We start from the raw sequence: 23,217 nt of genomic DNA, 5'->3' as shown, positions 1-23,217 counted from the left end.
CTCCGGGCCGGGGGTGGTGGCCGGGGGTGGTGGCGGGGGGAGGTTCCCGCTCTGGGTTTCGCGGCTCGGCCCTGGGAGAACCCCGGGATGGCGGCTCGGGGCTGGGCAGGGGCCGGTCTGCTGCGCCCGCGGCCCGCGGCCCGGGGCTGCCCGCCGGGGAGGCTGTGGGGAGCGGGGCGGTGGTTGCGGTTTGGGCCCGGAGCGTTTCAGCGGGCCAGGGCGGCGGGGCCGGCGTGCGCTCCGCTTCTGCGGGTCTCTCCTGCTAGGTCCCCCGGTTTTTAAAGCGGAGGGGTGGCAGCGAGTGCTGTTCGTTCCCGTCCCCGCCCGCCGCCTCCGCCCGGGGGTTTCTCCTGCCGCCCCGCCGGCCGGCCGCAGGGCTCGCTGGGCCGAAGCAGTTCCCCCTTCCCGGGCGCCTCGCCGCGCAGCGGGGAGCCGCCATCCAGAGACCGCAGTTGAGGGGTTGGCCTGCTTGGTCCCGTCCGTCCTGTGTGGCAAGCGCTGGTCGTCCCCGACGGGGTGTCTTTATCTAACAGCAACTGTATGGGAGTCTTCTGAGCGTCCTGGTGCTGGAGTGGCACCTCTAGTGCTCTGGTGGCCCTTTGGATGGTGGGGAGGCTGTTCTGAAAGGTTTGTTCTGTGTGGGAAGTCTCCAGGCTACCTTTTGGGTTCAGTGGTAATTAAAATGTCACAGGAGGGAGCAAGAAATGAACTGCATTTAAAGAAATTACTGAACTGACTGACTGTTACACAGGCCACTTCTGATGCTCCAAGAGTGGTTGGTTTGCACACATGGGGTGGGGGGTGTGTGTGAAGGTGGAAGCAGCTTCTCACCTGCTGGGTGTAACTGGTTGTATTCTCTCCCTCTGAACTGGGCAGGCTCAGCCATGCCCAGCCGTGTAACTCAGCTTGCGCTGAATCTGTTCTGCTACAGCCAGACCGTACGTAGGAAGCGCTGTTAGGTTTGGGCACGCTCATACCAGTAACCACGGCTGTCAGTGGGCTGTAACTCTCCCACAGCCCCGCTCCATAAAGATCCTTTGACTATGATTCATATATTTGTACGTGCACACATTTATTTGGTTCCTTAAACATTATACTTGAGCTTCTTTATGTGTTTCTTACTGTCTTAATTATTTTGCTCATATTTTGGTTATGTGTGTGAGGTCCAGCTGTTAAGAGCAACATATATTCAGATCATGCTGCGTAGAAATGTTTTTGTTAATGCCACATGTTTGTTACGTGTCTTTGGATAGATCACTCATTAGTCCACACACTTTCTAGCTCTTCTGTACCCCACTTGCAGAGCTACAATAATCGGACACCATATTTTTTATGGCCTGCAGAACATTGCAGCAGAGCTGTGAGGTAATGGGTAAAATGCTAAGGCAACCTGTGGTAGGAGCTTGTCCAGCAAACTCACATTCCTTCTTACTCCAGCCTTTCACCTCTTTCCCTCTGTGGAAGCTGACTGGTTGGTTTTTCCACGTTTTGTTTGAGGGATTTTGTAACATCTAATTAAAAAGCCCCCTGGGTTGAGTTGTTGAAAGCTCTGAGCCACTGGTAAGGTCAGGTTTCTTAGCTTAAGGTCATGTTTTTGGTATGGGTGACTTGAGCTTGTAGAAGGGATGAAGTTCAATCTCCGAGTAATTTCAAAGATAAGGTGTTGCTAGAGAGGTATTCTGTGCACCTTCCAAAGATGGTGTGAGATTTCTCCTCTAATCCCCACCTTTTCTGCTGACATTCTTCTGGTGCCAATGTGTCTGTCCCAAAGCGGTGCCTTCCCACTGCATTCAGCTGCTCTGCTCTCGGCCAAGACAAAGCTGTTCAGGTCACAGAATCGCAGAATGGTTTGGGTTGGAAGGGACCTTAAAGATCATCTGGTTCCAACCCCCCTGCCATGGGCAGGGACACCTTCCACTAGACCAGGTTGCTCAAAGCCCTGTCCAACCTGGCCATTTTGTCACGCTGGTGCTGCCCCCCTGCAAGGCTCTTATCTGGGGAGCAGCACTCACCCCTTGGTCCAGGTTTTTGCACTGGGATTTTCCAATGATCCTGATTGCTGGCTCTGCCAGAGTTTTCTTTGTGACTTCCCTCTTTTTTTCTGTTTTTTTTTTTTTTTTCTCCCCCCCCCCCCCCCCCCCCCGTAGGTCTGTGCAGTTAGTCCCACGTCCCTTTGCGTGAGAGGTTTCTTCTCTTAGCCTTTCAAAAATATATTTCTGAAAATGTGAGCTTTTGAGCATTTGTTATGAAGCAACAGGTCCTGCTCTGAGGGTGTGCTGTGAGGTCAGCAAGATGGGAAGGGATGTGACCGATGGGGTTGGGCATGTGCCCTCTGAGCCTGGAGCTGCCCGCTCTGCACCCCAGGTGATGGGGGATGAGCTGCTTGCCCCCTGTAAATCCCAGTGTTAGTGCAAAACAATTTCTAGACGTTGTGTCAAGAGGAAAGCTGGTTTGACAGAGCCATGCAAGGATCCTAAAAACACTCTGTGGAATGTTTAGTGATTTGGTGTGATGGCTGGGGTGGTTGCTGAGGACTGTCCATAGGGAAGCAAACGCGATTGAGTGGGTCTGTGCTGGCATACACACACTGGTAAAGAATTTTTTTCCTTTGTCAAATGGCACAGCTCATACAAGGCTTAATCAAATTTGTGTGGTTTTGCTGCTGTGGATATATATTTGTCAAAATACGCCATTCACTTGAAAACACTGCAGATAGCCCTTTGGTATTAGAGTGCTGTGTTTTCAGGGTCAAAGAAGAAAGGGACTCTTCATGTTTCTTTTTCTTTTTTTTTTTTTTTTCCACAGTGCCCTACTAGAATAATTAGCTTGTCTGAAGTTAATATTTCTTTTGAGTACAAGCTTCCAGAATCAAGAAGAGTGAGCAGTGTGCCTCTTACTGTCAAGGATTACCACAACTTAATCTTTCTGTGCAAAGGCAACTAATCTCAGGCATGCAAACAGGGTTTATTTAACTGCGCGCCAGCGCTTAAAAGCATTGATGTATGAAATCCCTTGCAAATTCAGATGTACTTGCTGCTAATCGCTTCTCCACCTGCTCGTCCACCTCCGTCCCCCACATCCCAGAATCCGCCTATCTGTGTCAGTCACTGGAGACTGATGGTGACATGTGCAGCCGCTGTTTGCCAGCTCCAGTCCCAACCTGTGCTCTTGATGCCTGGGTTGTTGCTGCCCGCCCGCAGGGCAGTGCGGTGGTAGTTTTACTGTTATTAGGACCCAACCTTCCTTTTGTGCTCAGAGCTGGAGCCTGGAGGCTTGTGTGGAGCCGCACTGAGCGTGGGAGCTCAACCCTGGACTCCATCTTTTAAACAAATAGACAAGCTGGGAGCAGCAGGAGAGCTGGCTGAAATACTGAAATATGATCAGCATCTTGCCATGTTTCTTGTGCAGTACGCAGGTAAAGTATGTGTTTTGTGTGCTTCTCTTGAAAGTGTGTTTCTCTGATAATGTCTTGTTAGTGTTGTTAGCACATAGGATTATGTGGAGTTGACATATGGAGAAGTAAGTATCAAAAGTCTGCTGGTCTCATCAGTGTCCCTAGCCAGCTTCTGGATCAAATTGATGATTATAAAGCTCTAACCATGACACTTAAGCCAGGAGTACAGTAGAAAAGAGTGCACAGGCTCAAGCGTAGTTTTTGAACCTGGGAACTAGTCTTGGGAAAGCAAATGGTTGGTATCAAAATGTAACTTCAAAGCCTTGGTATCTTCTCTCCTTTTCCTTCCTTGCTGTTTTCTCTCTGTTTTCTAATTAATTACTGCAGATGCTATGTACTTTGGTTTCTTCTAAAGTGTATTTCTTTAGAGTTTAAAACAAGTACTGTGTAATCAGATGGCAAATTGTATTCTGGAATCCAGTTTATTTCTAAATATGTAAAAAAAAGGGACCCCTGTTCAGGCTGAGCAATACTTATTTCATGTATTTGCCACTGTTGGCAATAGGTAAATCCATATTTATAGTAAAGCCTGTGTCAGCCCATTTCTTAAGTTCCTCTTGATGCTGGCTAAGAGAAAAGTTTGATGAGTGTGCATAATCTACATGGGCTTTTTAAGTGTATCATTAAAATGCTTTTAAGTATGTGAAAGTATCAGAATAGCTGTTGCTAGTTTTTTTTTTTTTCTTTGAGTTATGGAGCAGAGATTTGTGTACCTGCTTCTTACTAACTAGTTGGACGTCAAGAAAACTGGTCCGAGTGTCTGAGCGGCAGCGGTGCGAGGTTGCTGTCAGAGCATGCGGTTCCCTCCTGGCTCCAGGTGAGCTGGTTTGCATGCCTCTAACAGTGCCAGGCTTGTGGTCAGAGCTCCTGTGGTCATTTGACTGAACATTAGTAAACCCTGCAGAGAAGATTTTGGAGTGGAAGCCCTGTTGGGGTGCTGTTTTCCTATAACTCATAGGAGCCTTGCACAGTGAACTGCACAAACCTGTGTTTTGGGTAGAAGTGTTGTCAGCATGTTCAGCTCTTGGTAACAGGAATGATCTGTAAAACAGTGCTTTTGAGTTCATGTTGACTATTCCTGATTTCTTTTTTTTCCTCTGGTCATTAAGGCAAATGGCCAAACTGTGTTAGCAGGAACTAGTGGTTGGAAAGTGAAGTCCTGTCCAGGGTCTGGCACAGGACCCAGTGAGGGTAGATACTTCCCTTGATTTATGCCTGGAACATTGAGATCTTTCCTGCCTCTATCCAGGCCTTTTCTAAACGTGTGCTGTGAAAGCTACAGCCATATATAGCATCAGCACAGACTGAATCAATACCTACCCAAAGGGACAGGTGGGGCTCCGCATTGTTAATGCTATTTAGGACAGCGAGAAACTGCTGCATGTCTTCCCGTAAGACACAACTCAGCATCTATTTCCAGAGGTGAAGACCACCTATAGCAACCTGCTGCTGCTGTGTGAGAGGACTTGCTGATAGTCATTTTCTGCTCATCTTTAAGCATCTTCACTTCCCTCCTGGCCCCGATCCATTTTTCTAGTGAGGAATCTTCTAATCCAAGTTGATTATTTTTTTATTTTTAAATTTTTAGTCACTGCATTATGGCAGCCACTGATACCTTGCTCCTAAAAATTCACTCTTCTGAAAATTCCTGGAGGTACATACTGGGTGTGGTTAGAGGTGAAGGGCATGCTAACGCCTGTGTAACGTATGGCTCTCTGGAAATGCTGAATGGGTCTGACACACACTGAAAACCCTAATTTTTCTCCTCCTCCCCCCCTTACCTTCTGCATAGCATTTCACTGCAAATGCAGAAATCTGCTGATTTGTGCCTTTCCTGGCTGGCTCACTACAGAGCCTCAGTAAAGCTAATTTAAAACTCGGAGGCTTGCTCCTATGCTGGCGGTCCTTTCTGAGCAGACCATCTCAAAATAGCCAAGGATGCTTCGTTAAGGTTGGTGCTAAGAAAGGGTGCTTGTGCTCATGCCTCACAGTCATACTGGCTGATTCTGCCAGCTTTTATCCTGCTCTGTGCCCAGGAGAGAAGTTTTTCTGCAGCTTCAGCTCTCTTCTGTGCACATTCTTTGTGTCCGGTGGGATGTGGTTGGAGCTCAAGCTGAAAGGCAGTTTGCTGAAATGATAGAAGAGATACACTTGGTTCTGAAGGTGGCTGCTGTCCATGGCATTTACCAATTCTAGGGTGAAAAATCTGAGATCACAAGGGGTTTATTACTCTAAAGCGCATTGGAAATCTCTCTTGCTTGCTTTAATTCTTGGAGCAAACTCTATACTGCAAGAGAGCAACAAGTGCCCGCTTTACTGCTTCCACTTCATGCTTTTCAATGCTACCCTTTTCTTTTGTGAGTCATTTACTCTTTTTTCGCCTTGGGGAAGTGAGAGCAAAGCTTTCCCAAGGCGTTTTGCTTTTCCATATTGAGTGTGCCATACCGTGCCTGTGGATGGTAGCTCGTCCGGTGTTGGGGGGCCCTGGTGACCTGTAGGCAAGGACAAGGCTACCTGCTCTGAGTCGTGTGGGTTCCTCCACCCAGAGCCTTCCTAGTGCCTTGTTCCTGGCCATAGACATGCTCTAGGGACAGGCAGCTGTGCATGGGGACTTTTACTGCTCACCATAACCACCCTCGCAGAGGTCTGGACCTGTATTATTAAGTAAATGACAGTTTCTGTAGATGAAGGTGACGCAGCATCCATCATCAGTAGCTCCTGACTTTCTCTGCTCACACAGCCTGGAGCAAATAAGGGCAAAGTGCCTGTGGAAGTAGGTCTTGGTATCCTGGAAGTCCTTATTGGAGCAGCTACCAGGATCTCTCTCTTGTGAGTGGGACTAAGAGTAACTGCATCCTCTCTAGTGCTGTTTCTAGACAACGCTACCCAGAAAATATATTCATTTTTATTTATGTCTTGTGAAGGAGCTACTCTGTTTCCAGGTTGTGCCTGCAAAGAAGAATATGTTGCAGTTCATGATCTCATCAACTTCCATTTTCTGTAACTTCTGAGTATTTCTGACTTGTGGAATTCTAGCTTGAGGCTGTATAAGGACAGTAGCGAGCTTCTCTTCCACAGCACTCATGCCATGTGCTCTGCATCCCATAATGAAGTTGTAAATGCAGGGGGTTAGCTTTAAAACCAAGAAAGTCCTATTTCTACCTTTTGAAGAGGTTTAGGCACTATGGAGGAGCGTATCAGATGAGACGGGTAGCTCTAAACTGGTTCTTGTGCTGAGAAATAATTGGCTTGGAAGAAAAAAAAGCTATAAAAGGGAATGAAGTTTCACAGCAGGGGTGCAAACTTTCCTCCTTTCCTCATGCAATTTGGTAGTGTTTTCAGACATGAAGCTTGATTTGAAGAAATTGCATTTTAGCTCTTTATATCTTAGGTCCTAATGCAAGTAATTGCAGGAAGGAATCCTTGCTGCCTCAGCACTGTCTCAGACTGCATCATTGGCCTGTGAGATATCAGTTGTGAAAAAGGCTATAGGAAAGTCAGTCGCTTATTCTGGAATTCTGAGAGCAATGTAATAATTTTTGGTTTCGTTCATACTCATATCCCCTCATTGTACTGGTGTGGCTGTTTTAGGATTGCTCTGTAAGACATGACCATTGTTTTGTGGCTTGGGGTTGAAAACAAAACCAAATCCTCCAGTGGGAACAAAATGAGGGTTTTAACGCTGACCTCTTTGCTGATCTTGGTGTGGCCTCTCAAATAGGATGACCTAAGCCGTGGCTTGATGAGACAGTGAACCTGGATCTGGATTCCTGGTACTGGTGTCTTAATCACGGCCTGTGTGGTCACCTTTGAGCATTAATCTGACACCATGAATTTGTACCAGCACAAAAAATGTTGCTGCGTTCACGTCTGGGGATCATGTGTTGCATCTGTTAGAGAGCATATCTGGTTACGTTTAAGGGAGAGCCCATAAATAATACATTTTTTGGAAGTGGGATATTTATGAAGGTCTGGAGCAAGTCCACAGTCTGTTCTCCCAGGAGTGTCTCTGGTTGTCTTTATGATGCTTTTGGTGGGTTTTGCCCCCATCTCTCACAGGTAGTGTATGCGTGTTAGTAGTTAGAAATGCATTTGTTGGAGTTACACTGAGCTGAACACATCCTCATCCTTTAGGTAGTCATTGATCTTGTACTGGACTTCACCTGACTTCCCCCCAAAAACATGCCACTGAGCTTTAATTTATGTTATTGTCACTTTTAGGCAGTTCCTATGCTGAGAGTTCCTCACCGTGGGGAGCAGTGACCCCATGTATGGGTACATGCTGGGGGCAAACTGCTGGAAAGCAGCTTTGTGAAAAGGTCTTGAGTGTTCTGGTTGATGTCAAGTTGAACATGAACCAACAACTCACCCTTGTGGCAAAGGACGTCAGCAGCATCCTGGGCTGCATTGGGTTGGGCACTTCCAGCAGGTCGAGGGAGGGGATCCTTCCCCTCGACACTGGCGGGGTGACCCCTGAGTCCTGTGTCCAGTTCTGGGCTCCCCAATACAAGAGAGTCATGGATGTTCTGGAGTGAGCCCAATGAGGGGTAATTAATGTGATAAAGGGACCAGGGTATCTGTTAGGGAGGATGCTCTGAGCAAACTGGGATTGTTTAACCAGGAGAAGAGAAGGCTTGGGGTGGAGGCAGAGAGAGTCTTATTGATGTGTTCAAATGCACGTTGATGGGAAAGAGTAAAGAAGATGAAGTCAGAGTCTTCTGTGGTCTTCAGCGGTACCCAGCGAAAGATAAAAGGGCACACAACAATACAGGAAAATAAAATTAAACATGAGAAACTTTGCTTGCTGTGAAGGTGGTCAAGCACTGGAATGGGTTGCCCAGGGAGGTGGTCAAGTCTCTGTCCTTGGAGATGTTTACAACCCAACTGGGCAGTGCCCAGACCACTGCAGGAGCTGACACTGCTTTGAGCAGGGCAGTTGTGTCTTGGTCTGCAGCGAATAAAGAGTTGTCACCACTGGTGGTGGCTTGGTTCCTGTGACCAAATGCAGGTTGATTTGAAGCGTTCCTCGGTGAGTGGAATTGTGTTCTAAACTCTGGCTGTGCAGATAGCTGTTGGCTGTGCAGGTAACTGTTCTCCCCTGTCTAAAGGGAGCTTCAGGTGACCCCATCCTCTGCTGCAACATGTCACTTGTTGGTCAAATCCCCTTCTGTGATGCTTGAGTAAGAGTCTTGCTTTTGGTTTTGCAGTATTCTTGTAACAGCTGTATCTTTCCAGTGTCTGCATGCAGCTCCAAAAGCTCCAGCTGTACAACATGTTCAGGCTGCTCTTTTATTTCCCCTGGCAATGTCACAGCCATTATGAGTGCATCCCCTTTTGATGGCATAACTTGATTATTGTACTTCCAACTCATGGGGGCTTTCAGCAGGACTCTTGCCCATGGCTTGCGTGGACTGCAGCAGCATGTTATGTTCCTGGCATGGCGCGCTGTGATCGTATTATGCCTGTTTAGCATTCTTTATATTTGCTGCCTGTTAAGTTGCAAATTAAAAGTCAGCTTCATAAGCTTGCAGTTGAAGCCTTGGTCCTTATGCTAGCAAACTATTTCTTACTGTTTTTCAGAGGTACACAGGACAGCAGTATTCTTTGCAAGGAAAATACGCAGGTGTGCTGCAACATGTCATGGCTTACAAAAGTTTTTAGTGGCTAGCATAAGGTGTCAATGTTTAGATGAACTTGAAGATTTGTAGGCCCACAAAATGTCATCTAGAAGAACAGACAACAATGTAACTTCAGAGCTCCAGGTCTTTATTTTCATACAAAATTAGAAAACTTAGAAGCATTGGTAACCAACTTGTAGAGTTCATCCTATGTGACTTCCTACAGCGTTAAGTAGAGCATGACCCTGGCAGAACACACTTTGTGTCTGAACACCACAGCTCTTCTGTGGTAAGTGTGACCCACAAAAATCTAATAGGAAAATAGTTTCCTCAATTTGCTTTGTTTAAACACAACAACAAAACCCCCAAAGTTAAGCCTTCCCGCAGCTTCTCTGAGGGGAGTAGGGAGGAGAAATCACAGTGAAACCCGGCATTGTAGCACTGGGAGGAAACGTCAACGTGTGTGCGGTGTAATTTAGAGTATGACAGGGAACATGCTTTTTGTCAAGACCCTCAGAGCTGTGTGACTAGTGAGAACAACCCTCTTCTCAGAGACCTTGGTATCCCCTTGTATGTGGGGAAAAGCTGCTGAAGTTGCAGGTTGAGACTCTGTGAGATGTTATGGTAGGAAATTTGAAGTGTCACAAACACAGGTCCCAGTAATTCAGCAGGGCATGAAATGCATTACAGACTGCTACCTATTTTTGGATAGTGTTTATTTTTATGGAGTAGAGCACCAGCTTTGGCACAGTTTAGAGTCAGTATGTTTGTATGTCCAAGCTGGCGGAGGGACCCCTCTCCTAAAGATGGCATGCTCATCTTAAGATTTAAGGCTGTGTTTGAGCAGCACAGTGGAGATGTCCAAAATGGTGTCAACATTTTAAGTAGTGTTAGAAGATGAGACTTTAAGTCTAGCTATTCAAAAGGTGGTTATCAAGGCTCCTTCTGTATTTTATGAAGAGAGAGCTGCCTCGAAGGTACGGAGACTCCCTCTTGAGGTCCCTCTGAAGGATGGGACAGCCATCTGGTGTACAAGTCTGAAAGGTGCTTTGGCTTTAACTCCTCTGGATGAGTTTCATGCCCGTATGCTCGGACTGAGGCTTTCCTGGGACAGACCTGAGAGGGGCCCCGCAGGGTGTCCTTCCTGTGTGTGTCTAATTTGCCTTCCCACCTGCCATTGTGCTCCTCTGGGCTTTGGATATGGGCTTTAATGGCCTGATGGCTCTCCTGTGATGGGCCTGGGAGGAGTGAGTCAGGTATTATGCAGGCTTCCCCACCCTTCACTGCCTCTCTCTGTGACTTTGTGTGTGTACAGATGAGCTTTTATCACATAACCTAACAGTTTTAACTCTGCAATGGGCCTTTTCTTGCTGGCAGGGAAGATTGGCTTTGAATTAAGTGACTTCAGATTAAAAACTTGTGTGACTGCTTTGATATACACAGGTCCAAATGAGGAACTGGCTCTTACTTCACTGCAGCCTTTTCTGCTGTGACTCTGTTATAAGTTGAGAAACGAGACCAAAAAGTTTCCAACCCAATCAGAATTTATTATAATTCCAGCAAGCAAAGTTAGCGAGCAAAATCAGCGCTGGGCGGCCGGGGAGTCTCCGCTCCACCAACGGCGCACCTTTTCCCTTTTTACAGTCCCTTTTATATACAGCCTTCTTCCTGGTTGACGTGGTTTCTTTCGGTATACTCTGCGCATGTTTGTCGTGCTGCTAGGGGGTCGCAGGGATGAAGGTTTTCAGTCTTCCTTATCTGGTCCTTTCAGTAACTATTTTCCTTATTTAGTATTTTTTTGCAGACCTGTGGGGGCTGATTAAGCAAGTTAAAGTATACATCTGGGTGGAGACTTGTAAGAATGGATTGAGCAAGCTAAACGGATATCTGGGTCTCATCCGCCAAGAGGCCCCAGCATATCCTGTCAAGTAAACAAGCACTTTATCTTGTTGACATTTTAGTGAACAAACTCACCTAATCTATCACAATCCCCCCTTTTCTATTTCTCATTTTGTTCACTAAACCTTTTTAATTCTTGTTGACTCAAAATCAGGCTTTCTTTTATTTCTGTATCTTCTTGGAGTGGTTCGTATTTAGCTCTAACAAGCGTTAAGTGTGCAGCTTCCAAGTGACTCTTTACAATTGTAATTAGTTTGTTAAAAATGCATGGTCCAAAAGTTAATCCCAAAATAAGCAACAGCAGGGGGCCAGCTATAGTCGAAAGCAAAGTTGTTAGCCAAGGGGAATAATTGAACCAAGATTCATACCAGCTCTGTTGAGCCTCTTTCTCCCGTTTCCGTTGTTCCAACCTCTTTCGTACTCAGTCATTGTATCAATTATTATCCCTGTATGATCTGCATAGGTACAACATTCTTCCTTGAGTGCTACACATAATCCTCCTTGTTGTAGTAACAAGAGATCTAATCCCCTTCTATTTTGCATTATTACCTCAGATAAGGATCTTAATGACTTTACCAATCCATCAATCGCTTGCTCAATTTTACTGAGATCTTCATCTACCGATACGGAGTGCCTTCATTTCTTTTTGATTGTTTACTAAGGAGGCGATTCCTGTTCCTGCGCCTATGCCACTGATGGTGAGAAGAGTAGCAATGGTAAGGACAGTGATTGGTTCTCATTTTACTAAATGATGTTCAGGGGTTTTATGCTGATCATAAATATATTCGCTAGAATGGTAAGTAATACGTGGTATTATTGATACCTGAATACAGTATTCACTGCTTTCGTTAAATGCAACAAGAGATATACATGGGGTGATCCCAATGTTTGAACATATCCATTTCGTGTTAGCGGCGGGAATCAGCCACTGTGCAGGTCTCTCGTTTTTTGATATTTTTGCTCCACAGAGATGCATTTTATGGGTGGGGACCTTTCCAATGCATCTCCCTTTACCTGTTACTTGGGACAAAGTAAGTCCCTGTGTCTGGGCCTTTCCTTTTTTCCACAGGCACTGTGCAGGGTTAGTTCCATTTACTCTTTTAGCTTTAGCAGTCATTCCTACAGCCTCATAAAAAGGTGGCCTAATGTTATAACATAACCAACAGTCTTCCGTTAACTCAGGTTTGGTTTTGTTTAATATCCTATAACTAGCTTGCATAATTTTCCATAGAGTACTATATTCATATATACTGATTTAGGAGGTCAAATTAGTGGGTTGGGTATAATTTTCTTGGTTATCAGTGGTATTGTTTTTAACATCAATAGTAGAGATTGCTAGATTTGGCCCAATGGGTTCTGGGGTTTCATTAAGTGCAATTTCTTTCTTAATTGTTATAAGATTTCCTCGATCTGTTCCAGGTTCCCAATGTCTAATTCCCCAGGTTCTTCCCAGGATCCACCCTGGATCTTCTGACTTTGTTATATTAATATATATATATGAACAGGTTCCTTTAGAGAGCATCTCTCCTGAGGGACCTTTCCAGGGTGGTGTACACCCAGCTGGACCAAATCCTGCTTTAAGATACTGATCTGGTCCTCCTCCTGGAGCCCAATCAGAAGCGATAGTTTCACAGCCCCAATAGGCACAAAAATAATGGCCAGGGTAATTACAATATGGTTTCCCTCGGTTGGAACTAGGACACATGTAAAATCCTGTTAAATTCAAAATTTTACCACAGTGGTCTATTCCCGTTAGATCACACAATCCTACAATGAAGCTTGGAGCCCCTGGTACAGTTGATGTACGTAAGATTTTACCATCTAGTCTGGTTAGGGACCATTTAAAAGGTTGGTGTGTTTCCAGTTCTGCAGTACAATAACTTAATTTTAGCCATAACAATATTACAATTATGATATGCAAGGTTTGGGATGATGTTCCCCTGTGTACCAGATTCCCTCCTGGTTGGTTCCTGTGAAATGCAGACGGGATTAAAAGTATGTTATTCACCCATTTTTCTTTACCAATCCCGTGGTAATTCTGCCAGCATCTCAGCAACGCTCCAGTTGGACGGCTCCTTCCTCCACGGTCGTCTTTCCCTCTGCCTCGCTCGTCGACTCGGGTGCTTCGAGCCACGAGGTGTACCATCTTCTCGGCAGCAAGGATGCCCTTCAGGAGGAAACGCTCGCCGTCTAAGATCCTGTCTCGTAAAATAGGATCTCCAATTTGTATGTTTAATTTCAGGAACGTCACAGCGGACTTTACTGATGAGCTTACGACAGAGGCTCTCAGTGATTTCCGCTACAAAAGGCCTTGGTTCATTTGGGTGATAACAATAAAAATTTGGTTCAATTCCTTTTGTAAATATATCCCACCATTCTTTTGAGCCCAAGGTTAATTCTCCTTTAAATAATTTGCAGGTTAATGTCCAATTAGTGATTTCCCTTTGCAATTTATAACAGGAGATGCAAACCCCTCAGGGAGGGTATCCTTCAACACAATGGGTCCACCACCTTTCCTTGCATACTTTACAGGTATAACATACAAAGGGATGACAATTACAGTACTTATTTCCGCATCTTATTCTAACATCATCATTACTTATAAGTCCATCATCTAATTAATAAGGGTTAAGTAAATACTCAATCCTGTAAGGGTCCAAGTCCATTAAGTCCTCTGGAATTTCAATTTCAAGTCTTCAACCGGGCTGGTGATTTTCCACGAAGAGTTAGTGATAGGTCCTTTTATTAAGCGGGCATGGGTCCAACCTCGTTCAGCAGTTCGGACAGCAGTCTCTGTGGTAAGCAATACAAGGTGAGGTCCATCCCATTGAGGGGTTAGTGATGATTCCTTCCATGATTTAATTAATACCAAGTCTCCTGGCTGGATTTTATGAATAGCCAGGTCCAGAGGAGGTCTTTGCACCACCATTCCCTTTTTCCATAATTCATTTCAATATTTCATTAAGTTTATAATACAGGTGTTTAATTTCTGGTCTCTCAGTCTAGGATGGTCTTGGGGTTCCTCTAAATCATAAGGCATTCCATATAGCATCTCAAAAGGTGAAATCCCAAGATCAGCCCTAGGTCTAGTTCTCAAATTAAGTAGTGCAAGTGGTAAACACTTCACCCAGGATAACGGGGTTTCCATCATTAGTTTGGTGAGCTGTTTCTTAATTTCTGCATTCATCCTTTCTACTTTCCCCGAACTTTGGGGATGCCATGGGGTATGATGTTCCCATTTTGTTCCCATTGCCACCAAAACCTCCTGTATTATTTTGGACACGAAATGGGGACCTCGGTCTGAGTCAATAACTTCACTCATCCCATATCTTGGTATTATGTTTTCCAACAGTGTTTTTACTACTGTGTGAGCAGTTGCTCTAACAGTGGGGAAAGCCTCTACAAAATGGGTTAGGTGGTCTACTATCACTAGCAAATATTTATATCTTCCCACTTTTGGTAGCTCGGTAAAATCTATCTGAATGTTAGCAAATGGTCTGTGGGCAAGCTGTCTGCCACCCAGTGGTCTCAGTCTCTAACTTGGGTTTTATTGACCCTTTTGCAAATTAGGCAGTCTTCTACTACTCATTTTGCCAAATTGTATATTCCAATGCTCATATATTTAGTAGCAAATTGGTCTACTAATGCTTGTACTCCCCAGTGAGTCTGATCGTGAAACCTTTGCAACGTTTCTAGTGCAAGTGATTTTGGTAGAATCGTTCTCCTGTCGGGGAGATTCCAATGTCCCTCTTGGTTTTCTTTTACGCCCATCTCCTTTAATTTTGCTTTTTCCTGTAGGGTAAAGCTATACAATCTGTATTTCTTTACCTCTGAGGTATCGTTGCTAAAAGTATCAACTGGGGTCCAATCTTTTAGGGCCGCTCTTTTTGCTTCTCGGTCAGCTATATTGTTTCCCCTACTCCGGATATCCGCTCCTTTTTGATGTCCCCTTAGATGTACCACTGCAATTTCTTTGGGACCCCATAGAGCTTTTAATATCTGCACTATTAGTTCCTGATGGGTTAAGTCCTTTCCCTGTGAATTTATTAATCCTCTTTCTTCCCATATTTTCTCAAAGGTATGCACTACTCCATATGCATACTTAGAGTCAGTAAATATAGTCCCCACTTTATTTCTTAGATATTCCAAAGCTCTTAGCACTGCGTATAATTCACACGCCTGGGCTGACCAGGAATGATTTAATGGTCCTGATTCCAATACTTTGAGATTTGGTCCTTTAATTATTGCATATCCTGATTTTCTTTTCCCATTCACCACCCGTGATGAGCCATCCACAAATAATTTTTCTCCTTCTCCTAGTTCTTCCTCTTCCAAATCTGGTCTAATTTTGGTTTGACTTTCTATGGTTATGAAACAATCGTGTATCAACTGTGAGTCCCAGGGTTCTCCGTACAAAAATTGGGCTGGATTCTGGAGGGTTGTGACTTCCAGGGATAATTTTGGGGAATCAATCAATATTCCTTCATATTTCAAAAGCCTAGAATCTGTGACCCATTTCTCTGCCTTTTGCTGCAAGATGCCCCGAATGTTATGAGGCGATAAAACCCTTAATTCTCCATTAAAAGTTATTTTATTTGCTTCTTCTACCAGAAGCGCAGCTGCTACTACTGCTTGTAGGCAGGTGGGCCAACCCTTGCTAACCGGGTCTAATAACTTAGACAGATATCCTACTGGTTTCTTTTTTCCTGCCCAGTCCTGGGTAAGGACTCCATAGGCAGTTCCCTCATCAGTATTAACAAAGAGGGAAAAGGGTCTTTTTAGGTCAGGTAAGCTTAGTACTGGGGCAGTTATAAGATCTTTTCGCAGTTGTTCCAAATGTTGTTCATCTTCCATGGTCCATTTTAGCAGGTTATCCTGGCTCAATTTATTATACAAAAATTTTACTTTGCTGCTATAATTTTCAATCCATTGTCTGCAATACCCGACCAGACCCAATAATTGTCTTATCTGCTTTTTATTTGTGGGAGGGGGTATTGACAATATTCCTTTTACTCGTTCGGGATCTATTCTCTTTTCTCCTTTTGATAAATAGTGCCCCAGATATTTAACTTCTTCTTTCACAAATTGTAGCTTGGATCGTGATACCTTCAGTCCCTTTAGAGCCAGGAAGTTTAATAATTTAATGCTTTCTTGCCTTACTACTTCTTCCTCCTTCCCTGCAATTAAAAGATCATCTACATACTGAATCAAGGTGGTATTTTCATTTACCACATATTCTTGGAGAATTTTCTCCAATGCTTGCCCGAATAAATTCGGTGACTCGGTAAATCCTTGAGGTAGGACCGTCCACCTTAATTGCTGTCGACGGTGAGTTTCAGGATCTTCCCATTCAAAGGCAAAATAATCTCGGCTTTCCTCACTCAAGGGGCAAGCCCAGAAGGCATCTTTTAAATCAATTACACTATACCAGTGATTTTCTGGCCCTATCCTACTAAGCAAGATATAAGGATTAGCCACTACGGGAAATCGAGTTACGGTTCTCTTGTTAATTTCCCTTAAATCATGCACTAATCTATAAGACCCATCTGATTTCTTTACGGGTAGGATGGGAGTGTTAAAGGGGGACATACATGGTTCTAAAAGGCCTTTTTCAAGTAACCTTTCAATTTCAGGCTTTAGCCCCCACTTTCCTTCTGGTGGAATTGGATATTGTTTGATTTGTATAGGTATCTCCGGATTAATAATGGTTACTGAAAATGGAGGTATCTGTAGCTTACTGATTGTTTCTGGGGTATACCATACCCTGGGTTAACTTCCTTTTCATCTTCCACTCGAAGGGGGCATAACCTAATCTTTAGTTCTTTATCTTTTACTTCCAAACTAATTCCTAATTCTATTATTAGATCTCTACCCAATAAATTGTAATCGGCCTCAGGGACTAATAATAATGATCCCATCCCAAATTTGGAATGTGTTTCAAATACTATATTTTTAATAATCGGTACTTCAAAGGGTTCTCCCTTGGCTCCTATAACTTGGGCCGTTTCAGATGACGCTTTACAGCCCTGGGGCATTACCTGGATAGTGGATCTTTCAGACCCTGAATCTACCAGGAACTCGAATTCCTGTTGCTGGGGACCTACCTTAACTTTTATCAAGGGCTCTTTATGTTTTTGGGTCCCCAGCAAATAGAGCCCCTGACACCCCTAATCTTCCTTGAACATTTTTTTCGTCCCGCAGCCGCTTCCTGCATTCCCTTTTTATGTGTCCTCGGGCACCACAATAGAAACAGGTGCCCTGTTCTCTTCGTCTTATCATTCCTTCAGTTTTTTCTGTCCTTAATCTGGGATTTTCTTTTAGGAAATCCCCATATTTTCCTAGTGCACAAGAAGGTGTTTGATTCCCCAGGCCTTTTTGTCCCTCCCGGACAGCTGCCACCATCATCCTGACTTGCTTCTTATGATTTTCGTCATCCCTCCGAACATACACTTTCTGAGCTTCTCGCAATAACTCATCTAACCCCTGGTCCTGCCAATTGTCCATCTTTTCTAATTTTTTTCTTATGTCATCCCAAGATTTGGCTACTAATTGAGTTTTCAGCAATGCTTGTCCCACTTGGGTGTCCGGATCCAATCCTGAATACATCTGGAGGCTTTTTCTCAGCCTCTCTAACCAGTCGGTGGGGCTTTCCTCTTTTCTCTGCCTCTCATTAAAGGCTTTGCTTATATTTTGCCCCCTGGGCACAGATTCTTGGATGCCTTGAATAATAATAGTCCTTAGGTCCTGCATGTGAGTTCTGTGGTTTGGGTTTTGGTGGTCCCAATTTGGCCGCTGTAGGGGCCATTTTTCATCTGCAAGAGGACCTTGTACATGCTGGGCATCCCATATTCTCATTCCGGCCCTTCTGATCATATTTCTTTCTTCTGCAGTAAATAGTATACTCAAAATAGACTGCATTTCATCCCAGGTGTAGGTGTTAGGACCTAGGAATTGATCAATCTTTTCGGCAACCCCCAAAGGATCTTCTATCAGGTTTCCCATTTCTTTCTTGAATTCTCTAACATCCCCTGAGTTAAGGGGTATAGATACAAATCCTATCCCTGGTTGTGGTCCCCCCATTGGTATCTCCCGGAGTGGATATAATTTTTGTTGTTTTGCCTGACTTCTAGTTGCCCTTCTGGAACTTCTGGGGGTGTCTGAGGAAGTTCCAGAGTCGCTCTCAGTTTCCTCAGGGGCTGAGGGTGGTGGATTGGCAATAGGTGGTGGGGGTGGTATATAAGGTGGGGGTAATAAGGGAACCTCTTCTTTGTCTCATTTTTTCTTATCATTTTTCCCACCCCCTTTTCTTTTAGGGCAAACAGATAGCTTTTGGCTCCCGATCCCATCCACATGCTAGCATAATCACTCTCCTCCGGATTAACCGGTTCCTTGGAATTAACATATGTGTTTAGGGCCTGACATACCCAATTTTCAAAAGACCCAAAGATTGGCCAGAAAACATGTTCTTCCTTAATTTTCTGACCTCCCCAAATTTCCATACAAAAATGGATCATTTTTGCTTTATTCTTTCCTTTGCTTTTTGAAAAGTCCCTCCAATTTGTCAACATTAATCCTAAGGGACTATCAGGTGGGATAGGGGGCAACCGCACAGGGGGCCCTCCACCCATGGGACGAGGGGGCTTGCTTTTTCCCTGTCCCATCTTCCGAAGCGCACTCTTTCTCACTCACACACGTTCCCCTGGTTCGTGGCCCACGCCCTCGCGGGCTATGGGAACCGCACTACTGAGGGTCCACACTCACTTGGTTCCACTGGAACCTCTCACATGCCACGCTTCAGGATCACCAACCCCAACCAAACGGATTTCCAAATATACTTACACGTCCTGTGTCTTCGTCCGGACCTTTTGTGCACAAAGATTACGGGGTCGACCGGTTCCTTTTGCTCACTACTTTAGATTTTGGGTTCGTCAGTGGAAAGTGTGGAGACTTTGGGTACAGCTAGGATCACCAAAGGATGGTGGGGCGCCTTCCCTGCTGCCCAAGTCCAGCCACTATATTTCCATCTGAGTCACGGCACCAAATTGTTATAAGTTGAGAAACGAGACCAAAAAGTTTCCAACCCAATCAGAATTTATTATACTTCCAGCAAGCAAAGTTAGCGAGCAAAATCAGCGCTGGGCGGCCGGGGAGTCTCCGCTCCACCAACGGCGCACCTTTTCCCTTTTTACAGTCCCTTTTATATACAGCCTTCTTCCTGGTTGACGTGGTTTCTTTCGGTATACTCTGCGCATGTTCGTCGTGCTGCTAGGGGGTCGCAGGGATGAAGGTTTTCAGTCTTCCTTATCTGGTCCTTTCAGTAACTATTTTCCTTATTTAGTATTTTTTTGCAGACCTGTGGGGGCTGATTAAGCAAGTTAAAGTATACATCTGGGTGGAGACTTGTAAGAATGGATTGAGCAAGCTAAACGGATATCTGGGTCTCATCCGCCAAGAGGCCCCAGCATATCCTGTCAAGTAAACAAGCACTTTATCTTGTTGACATTTTAGTGAACAAACTCACCTAATCTATCACAACTCTTGCTTTGAAAAAGTCAACTTTGTGGATGGGCACCCAGCGATTCCTGGCCTGCTGCTCAGCACGGGATGTTGGCCGGTAACGCAAGGTGAACTAAAGTCTCCGTGTTCCGTGTCAGGTTGCCACTCATATCCACCTCAGCCTCTTGCATGTGATGAACTTCCTCCTTTTAGGTAACTGGTCCTGTTTCAAACTTTGCAGTACTCATTTTGGAGGGTGTTTTCCAAGCTCTGCTGCTGGTCCTCAGGCATGCACAGCAGCTCCTGTGTGCATTTGGTGTGCTACTAGAGGTTGGTGCCAGCACTTGCAAACTCACCCCCATGCTGCAGAGCAGATTTGACGGGTTCTTAGAGCAGTAGTGAAACTTAAGGTGAGGATCAGCTGGGAAGGGAGAGGTTGTGGGGCTGATTTGAGATTTCCTCTTAATGATATATAGTGCCTGGAAGAAACTGTGCTGCGGGCTTAGCCTGGTACTGTTAATTACCTTAATTTGAGAATGACTCTGAGAGCTTTGGGACAGCTCACCAAGTCATCTGGTCACAGAGTCAGCAGTCATGTTCCTGTGCCTGTTCAAGAGTGTTTTACTTGCAGTTGCACCAGTCCCCCCTTCCTCTTTGCTCCTCCCCAGCTGTTTAAACAAGTTGTCATGAACATGTTGATCTTTTGGTGCAGAGATAACCAGGAGAAATACTGAGCTGCCCTCCCGGGCTTTTCACAGGGCTTCATGAATTCTGGCAACATACCTTTCTTTTCTTTTCTTAATTGCTCTTCAGGTAGCTGCCTTTGGGGCAGTGTTTAATGCCAGCACCTGAGGTCTGGACGTTTTCAGTTAGAGATGATAAAAGACAAGAAGAGAAAGAAGTACTTATTAATTACTATTCAGTTCTCCGTCAGCATGGTCTCTTCTCCTTTTATAGGTCTCCTCTTGTTAAGCTGCATGCTGAAAGCAGGAGAGACATTGCTGGCTCACAGCTGGTGGGTAGCAAGTTGCCTGCTTGTTTGCAGCTTTGTTTGCAATGGAGAGGCGGTGACTAGTCAGGGTCATGGGACCTGATGCTGAAGACTTAAGAGCATTTGTAGGTCAGTTTCTGCTCCTTCCTATATATGTCAGGTTAGGGTTGGAGCCTTCTGTGAGCAACTTAGTTATACTAATTCTAGCAGAGCATTAGCCACTTCCCAAGAACTACATTAATTTCTGCCCGGGGTGTGAGCTGAATTGGATCACAGGGGGTCTCCAGGGCTGGCAGGGGTGCAGGGGGTGTGTTGAGCAGCTGGGAGCAGGGCTGCCTCCCTTCTGGTCTGGCGTGAGCTGGTCAGTTGGTTCAGGTGCTTTTTTACGGCTTGACTCATGACCTGACTGGCAGGGGTGCTGGCTGTACAGCTGTGAGAACTTCCTTTGCTTCCTGTAGACCCCAGTGTTTGTCCTGGAGCTAAGGAATCTGGTGTCTTTTTTTTTTTTCCAAAATATGTTAATAATTTTTTTTTCAAAGAACACAAAGAACAATCACATTTTTTTTTCAAAGAGCATCACTCCTTGTTCACTCACCTCTGCTGGAGATGGCTGCCTCCCTCCCCAGCACAGTCATCAGAGCAGGTGCAGCATCTGAGTGCTCCTCCTATACCACAGAGCATAATCAAGCATTCTAGCTCAAACTGATGGAAATAATTGGAGTAAGTAGCTGCCTTTGCTCTTCAGCGGGTTAGAAGGTAATCGCCTGAGTGGTGTGCATTAACATGCAGGTGTTGGTTAGTGCTGAGTGTCTGTATGGTGTGTCATCTTCAGCCAGAGCAGGATGTCTGTACATTTTGGACCTGGTGGTACGAGTGTCCGCCTGCATCGCTGCTTGTCCGTGTCCTTCCCTACGCCCAAGTTTGAGGAAACACACTTCCAAGTTTAATGTTGCCTTTTCCATCAGTTGGGTAATAATAGAGGTAAATCTTAAAATTGCTCCTTTTCCGTTCTCCCTATCTCTTTGCTGTGCATGGCCTCTCTCTATTTTTAACCTGCTACATTTGAGATATGTTTTCCTGAGCCCTTGTGACCTCAGTGATATTTTGACTTTGGGGTATTTAAGAAACAGCATTGTAGGCATCTTGTGTAGTCAGACGTGACTATTGTTGTTGCCAGCTGAATAGTACTTATTTTTTTGGCTGCTTCTTGCGTTCTCACCTTTCAGTAGCTAAGAGAAGAGCCCCTTCAGGCTCTCTGTATCCACTCCTGTCTATTTACAGCCGTACACAGTAACCATGTTTATTAACAAGTTCTTGGAAGTGGAATCCTCTAGCATAGGAATCATGACGCAGCAGTGTGCCTAGAGAAAGATTTGGTACAAATGCCTCGGTCCATCAGTGCATTGAGATGGCATAATTGTCATCTTTGGTACTCCTGTAGTTCTGACTTCCTCCCCCTGCAGGAACCGTAGGCAAACCTTAGCAGAAATGTAGCTGTTTTTATCACTTTATATGGATCCACAAAAATGATTTGTTTGTGTTTGGTTTTGTTTTCCATTGAGCGTTCAGAGTGAGTTTGCTGAGACAAAGATAAATCAAACTGGGTATTCTAACGTCCCTTCAGTCTTGCAACCCTGCAAGTGCTGAATATGAGAGAAGGTGGAATAATGAACTTGGTGCTCAATTAAGGGCAGTATACTGTCTAAAACTTGGTGTGATTAATTACATACTTGAAGCTCTATGTTTGAAGCCTCTGGTAATTTTGAATTGTTTACAAAGTACTTTTTTCTTGTTACCTGTAGTTTTAAGAAACAGACCATTTTAGAGAGGCAGGAATGGTTGGGACTGCATTCTGCTGGCACATAAATGCAATTAATTGACCATCGCCTCCAATTTGTCCACCACAGATCTGTGGGGGGTGGTAGTCTAAGATGGTTTAGCACAGAATTATTCTGAAATGGCTGTAATACCTTGAATTAGGAAATACACTGGAAGCTGCAAAACAATTTTTCTTCAATCCTATTTGGTTCAAATCTGCAAAATTAGCTTTTCTTACTTTATATAGTGGTTGGTTGTTTAAGGATATGTTTGCCTTTTTGCTCTGCTTCATGATACCCACTAGAGACCCCCAGTCTTGCCCAGTTTTGTGAATTGTCTGTTAAAGCCTTTTGACCCTGATACGACTTTGTCGGAGATGACCTGAAATTGTGATGGTTGCTTTCCTTTGCATCCCAAATCAGATGCAGTGGACAGGTTTTGCCTTGTTTTTGTTGAGCCATACAGTTGAGCTTCTGTAGTATCAGTTTCATTTTATTTCTCCTTGGGAGTGCTCTCTTGTGGTCTTAGAAAAAGCTCCCAACAATATTTTCTCAAATGTGGGTTTTTTAGTGATCTAAACTGTCCATTCCTTTAAAGCTGTCTCATTCAAATGCTTCTTGTGTCAAAAAAACTTATTCCTTTCCCTATTTCCACCGTATTGACTACCATGTCAGCAAGCTCTGTTCCTCTGCAATTTTTTCTTCCTCCAGTAATGAGTTTTCCTATAAATCTTTTGATTTTCATTACAGGGTGACTAGGATCATCTAGGGGAGATCTTGTAACTATTTAAACAATTAGTTGGCTTTAGTAGGATGACGCTGGAAAACAACTCTGGGCTTCAAAGCTCTTCATAGACACCTGAAACTGTACTCAGGGTGCTCTCAGAAGAGAAGATGGGAGCAGCAACCAAAATCCAGGTTTCCTGCTCCCATGATGGCAGT

At 44.7% G+C, this 23,217-nt stretch overlaps 1 protein-coding gene and 1 long non-coding RNA gene across 5 annotated transcripts in view; one reads left to right on the top strand and one right to left on the bottom strand.

The window, feature by feature from the left end:
• ENOX2 (ecto-NOX disulfide-thiol exchanger 2) overlaps positions 1-23,217 on the top strand; it is a 67,248-nt gene that overhangs the window by 102 nt on the left and 43,929 nt on the right. Inside the window, exon 1 of one of the 4 annotated variants that reach the window (XM_074835452.1) lies at positions 3,161-3,415. The exons of 1 other annotated variant lie outside the window; for it this stretch is intronic. In XM_074835452.1, coding sequence (XP_074691553.1) covers positions 3,394-3,415 — 22 coding nt within the window. In that variant the 5' untranslated portion in view covers positions 3,161-3,393. Of the gene's footprint in view, positions 1-3,160; positions 3,416-19,508; positions 19,586-21,038; positions 21,179-23,217 lie in introns of those variants that run through there. 2 more of the 4 variants (XM_074835453.1, XM_074835454.1) reach the window with 2 other exon arrangements.
• LOC141927967 (uncharacterized) lies at positions 10,599-18,935 on the bottom strand. Its single transcript, XR_012624641.1, has 2 exons — positions 18,811-18,935; positions 10,599-13,764 (listed from the first exon to the last, which is right to left on the bottom strand). It is a non-coding gene; the product is annotated as an uncharacterized LOC141927967 (long non-coding RNA).

This window comes from Strix aluco, chromosome 10 (genome assembly GCF_031877795.1).
Source record: "Strix aluco isolate bStrAlu1 chromosome 10, bStrAlu1.hap1, whole genome shotgun sequence".
Lineage (NCBI taxonomy): Eukaryota > Metazoa > Chordata > Aves > Strigiformes > Strigidae > Strix > Strix aluco.
This window is presented reverse-complemented; position numbering and strand designations above follow the sequence as displayed.